Raw genomic sequence first — 5792 nt, forward strand, 5'->3', positions numbered from 1 at the left:
CTAAATTGTTCAGATTGGTTTCAATTTAGATTGAGTCCAATTCAAAACTCGTCCATTGACACCCGTACCCTTATCTTATGTCAATGGACTGGATATTAGTTCAATCCAATACAATCACATATAAATCCATTGCAAATGGATCAAGCCCAATGAGGTCCAATCCAAACCCGGCCCATTGGCATTCCCTAGTTAAGATGATGGGGGACGGGCTGCCTAGGGGTGTTCATGAAAAATTGGAAAACTGAATTGCATTGAGGAAATCAAACCAATCGGTTAAATATTTATATATTGCCTACATATTATATATAAATATATATTATTTATAATATATAATATTATCTATATATTATGTATAAATATATATTAGACCTGGTCACCTGTTACGCAACATATATATACAAACTTCTGAAGTCCATAACTTTGTGCTTGGTTGTCTAATTGGGGTGATCTTTATATCGATTTTAGATGATTTTTTGGGATCTATACATTCAAAAGGGCCAAAGGCGCCTTACCCCCATTATTTTTTTTGCAAACCCCCCATTTTTTGCCTCAAATCCCAATTTTATATTTTTTACAAATAAAAATAATTAAAATCTGAAATAAAAATATAAACTAAACATAAGATAATACATGGATATATACATACATACATACATACATTTATATCCCATGTAAAATGTACTTATACATTTCATTCAGTCTTTAAAACACTAATTTTTATTATATATATTTATAACATATTATAAATACAGAAAACCAAAAAAACTAAAAAATTGAACAGATTGATCAGTTAGCAGACTGTGATGGGCTAAGGCTAAATTTGGGAGTGCAAATTGAATAACTGCTTAAAAATAAGTGCTTATTCTGGTAAAAAAGCACTTACTTCAAATATGGATAATATAGGCATTTTTAAAATAACATGGTGGGCCAAAACATGTCAGAAAAAAAATAAACCCAAAATTTGGAGTTGTTGAATAAATGCTTATCCCAGAGAATAAGTATTTATTGGGAGGGTCACTGCTTAAAATAAATGCTTATTTGGAGCACTCCCAAACTTAGCCAAAGTTGCCACTTGCCAATCAAGATGTGGACCATATGTATCAACTAATTAATGTTCCAAATAACTTGAATTTATGACTCTTTTAATAAAAATACAAGATTCGAATCAATTTTATCAATGGATACAATATAATTTTAAGTACATTCTTTAGCAAACACGGATTTATTTACAATAGTTTTTCTTTAAAAAATAGAAAAATAACATTAAAAACTTCAATAGTTTTTTCCAAAAAAAATCATATCAAAATTCTCTCTCAAAAAATAAAAATGAAATAAAAATATTTTTAGTAAGTTCATTACTATAATATTAAAAATACAGAAAATAATTAAAAAGAACAAGAATTAGGTTATTAGAAAATAATTAAAAAGAATAAGAATTAGGTTATTAGAAAATAATTAAAAAGAATATTTCTAACTAATTAACTAATATTTGAAAGAATATTAAAAATATAGGAAACAATGAAATTTTGTGAGATTTAGGAGAGAAGTTTCAAGAGGTTTAAACACTAAAAGGTAAAATAAAAACATAAAAAAGAAACGACTCTAATAAAATAAAAAGTACAAATAGTAAAGGAAGGAGGTAAAACAATTAAATAAATGGAATGTTGGGAATTCAAAATAATATTTAGTGGGTAAATATATTAGATTTCCATTGCATTTCCGTGACTCAATTCTCATGGTTCAATCAATCAATCATTTCAACAATATCCTTTTCCGCACGTTGGAAGTTTCTCTTGTAAACCTCGATGGTTGACGGAGTCTCGTTTATATAAAAGTATTAAGGTCTACGTGGCAAGCATCCTCGATCATTCCTCTCCCTTTCGTCGAAGTCGAAGCCATCTTCTTTCTCGCCGTTTCCAACCGAAACTGCCAACCAAAGCTTACCCCTCTTCTCCGTATAACACAACACAGAAACAGCGCCTCTCTTTCTCTCCCCTTTCTTCACACGTTCTCTTCTCCAACACTATATATATATATATATATATATATATATATATATATATATATATATCAACTCTCAACACAATCCCATTCAAGATCCTAACTTGAGATCTCAACTGAAGAAGAAAGAAAACTCAGACTCCCCAAAAAGGGTTTCAAAATCTAGACTCAGGAGATTAATTAATGGAGAAGACATCTCTGGTTTCCTTAGAGATCAACGTGATCTCCGCCCAAGACTTGCGCCTCCATCACCGTTCTATCAAGAAGAACGCCTTCGTCGTCGTCCGGACGGACTCCCAGAACTCGTGCTCCACCAGCGTGGACACACGGGGCGGGAGTTGCCCCTCCTGGAACGAGAAGCTCAGCCTCCCGTTGCCCAACTCCGCCAAGTTTATTACGGTCGAGGTGCAATGCAAGACTCATTCCAGAATCAGAACGGTAGGAACCGCCAACATTCCGGTCTCGGATTTCATCGGAGATTACACGCCCTCTTTCTACCAGCACTTTCTCAGCTATCGATTGAGGGAGCCCGACGGTGAACGTAACGGTATCGTCAATTTATCCATCAGGGCGGTGGTACCACAGCAATACAACCTTCGTCCCTCTCCGATGCCACCATTATTCGGAGCAGGACTACTTGAGGCCGCTGAGAAGAGGTCCGGTGGGATTGCTATCGGAATTCCGGTGGCCTATGGGCGGGTATAGAACATGATTGTTAGTTCTTTCATCTTCGGACGGAGTACGGTTCAGGCTGCTATGAAAACTGTACATATACCAAACTGCTAAAATTAGGAATTGGACAACCAAAATGGCCCAAACACCAGGATTCAATTGAACAAGGATCAATTTCTTTCTGTAAACTACAATCCCCTTGAGTAATTATATCATTTATTCAGTTGCACTGGAAACTAATCAAAATTTATATAGAATTCATAAGCACCTAATTCAATAAGAATCTTGATATAATTGAATAAAATGCTGTGTAGAAAGTAGAAACTGAACTGCAGTAGTATTCTAATAAGCTAGAGTCCGACTATGATAGCGCGGCACGATACATCGAAAAACTGAGAACCAGTCAACCGATATTCAATAAAATTCACGTTGTTTATATATAAATTAATTATAAACTAGCTTATATGACCAAGGGGGATCAACTATCAAGTTCCTTGGACAAAAGAATGGAAGGGAAAACAAACACAGATCAAAATTTGGAGATTGTAAGTCCATGGACTATGGGGAGACCTTCTCTCTAACTACATTCTACTGGCGAATGGAGTAATGTCTATGTGACGAAACTGTTGTCTCCTTAGATGAGAGGATGCATTAACAGAAGTGATACTTCCACATTCAAGAGCTAGCAAAAACTATGGGGGTTTATGTACTGAGCAACGTCCATTAACTGGTGGAAGCATCAGAACCCTTGGATTGAAATTTGTCAATTGGGTGTTGGGATCAGAAAGAGAGAGAGAGAGAGAGAGGATTAATATTTCCCAAGTAGCTTTGCGGACCGCAATGCTGCAACTGGGTGGGCTTCAGATTCGAAAGCACATCTGCTGCGACTGTGGTCACAGCAATCCTTTGTGATCACCCCATGAGCTTGGGTTTGCTGCTCACACTGCTATGTAGCCAATCACAAATGAACACTCCATTATTTAATATATTGGTATGTTTACTTGTGATTGGTTACAAATATATAGCAAGTGATACACAGTGCAGCAGATCCCGATCGAGTAGTATTTCAATGGGGTCACAAGGGAATAAGTAGTTGGTCACCACAATCCACATACGGTACTCCATATGGATTGAATAAATTTGGGTATGTTTAGATTCAAAATTGTTTTTATTAGCATTCTGCTTTGAATTGCATCCCATACATCAGATTTGGTATGAATTCGGAATGCAATTAGATATTAAATAAAAATAAACTACATAGGACTTTGTTATTGTATGTGATGAACAAAATGAATTATAAAACTTGAATCTGACTGTTTTAGTAAACATACTAGATTCAAAACACTTTTAATGAATAGAGTATAATTTTAAGCGCATAAGCATGTAGTCTTAGATCGATCAAATTGAATTGGATAGTAATGGACTCAATTCAATTATTAGAGGATCAAGTTGGATCACCCATAACTACATCTGCACCGTGTTTCACTTGCTACATAACCAATTACAAGTGAATATGTCATTATTTCATATATTGGCATGTTGATCTTATGTATACCGAACACTGGTATGTTTATTCATAATTAATTACATGGATTCAGCAGATTTGAAGGCGGTTGGTAGTTGGGCACCACAACCCACATATATTACTGCAAATGGATTTAAAAAAATTGCATGTTCTTATATTCAATTTTGTTTTATTAGTATTCAGATTTTAATTAAATCCCACATGAGATTTGATTTGAATTCCAAATGCAATCAGATATTAAATAAAACTAAACTAAAATTGATTTACTGTCATACTTAAGTCGAATTCACATTTTTGTCTCACAACACATCCCAACCGTGTATTGAGAGCATCTCCCAATGGCAAATACGGGAGGTGTTCCTAATACAGATGTGGACTCACTTAAGTCTCAGTTTGAAAATAGTATAAATACAAATATGTATAATATAAATACATACAAAATAATATAAAATACAAGATTTTGCACTCTACATATTTGTATCTATACTCCTTCCAAAATAGTATAAATATAAATATGTACAATGCAAATACACATAAAGTAATACTCTTTTCAAATAGAGCCTAATGAACAAAATGAATTAAAAATTACCATATAACTTGAATTTATGACTCTTTTAATAAAAATACAAGATTCGAATCAATTTTATCAATGGATACAGTATAATTTTAAGTACATTCTTTAGCAAAAAAAAAAAAAAATCAGTACATTCAAGAATGTATACTTAAATCAAAATGAGTAGGCTCATATTGAATTGGATAGCGATGGAATTATTAAAATATCAAATTCGGGTCACCCTTAACCAGATCAAATTCAAATTCAGACAAATAGATACCACTGTTTCCAGCCTACCCAAACCCAAATATGAATATAAGACTTTTGACACCGTTGGATTGAATCAGAAGTTAGACGTAGACCTAAGTGCCCCCCTTGGAGAATAATAAAATTCATTCCTTACCTTTGATAGCATAATTATCTTATTGGAGGGTATTCTTGATTTTGGTGATTTTACCACTTCAGGCAATTCTTATTTTTTGGGTAGCCCGTAGCCCGTCCCCTAGGGGCCGGTAATGGCAATTACTCCTAGAATTTTTATTTGTGATAAAGATTCCTTTGAATTTTTAGATTTTGAGTGAGTTTTATTTTTTATTTTTATTGTATTTTCATCATTCATAAAAATAACTCTTATTTATCATATTTATCATTATTGAATATAATGAATGCACAATATTAGTATTCAAATGTTTTCTACAAAAATTATGTATTCTTTAATAATTTTTCGTGTTTCTATCATTTAAAAAAAATTTATTATTTAATTATAACATCATTTGTTGACACATTTGTCCTAAAAAGTTGACTAGTAGACCCACCACTTGAATAGGAAAATATTTTTTATTTTATGTTCTTTTTAAAATTTGTATCTCATTTTCATCATGAATAGAAATATTTCTTGTTTATCATACTTAGTTTTGTTTAATACAATGACTATACAATATTAGAGATGTGCCAAAATTTCTCATATAATTTTTGTATTTTTATTTATTTTTAAACTTTCATAATTTAATTATGACATCATGGATTGACCCATTTTTCCCA

General features: G+C 32.8%; 1 protein-coding gene across 1 annotated transcript; it reads left to right on the forward strand.

The window, feature by feature from the left end:
- The first annotated feature begins 2184 nt into the window (after window positions 1-2184).
- LOC148790677 (BON1-associated protein 2-like) lies at window positions 2185-2706 on the forward strand. The gene has a single exon (XM_088890329.1). It carries the CDS (start codon window positions 2185-2187, stop codon window positions 2704-2706), a length of 522 nt encoding a protein of 173 aa, XP_088746455.1.
- Window positions 2707-5792: the final 3086 nt, after the last annotated feature.

This window comes from Nelumbo nucifera, chromosome 6 (assembly GCF_055504915.1).
Source record: "Nelumbo nucifera cultivar China Antique chromosome 6, China Antique-T2T, whole genome shotgun sequence".
Taxonomy (NCBI): domain Eukaryota; kingdom Viridiplantae; phylum Streptophyta; class Magnoliopsida; order Proteales; family Nelumbonaceae; genus Nelumbo; species Nelumbo nucifera.

Coding starts and splice junctions, on each gene's coding strand:
- LOC148790677 (XM_088890329.1), top strand. CDS start 2,185: ATGGAGAAGACATCTCTGGTTTCCTTAGAGATCAACGTGATCTCCGCC.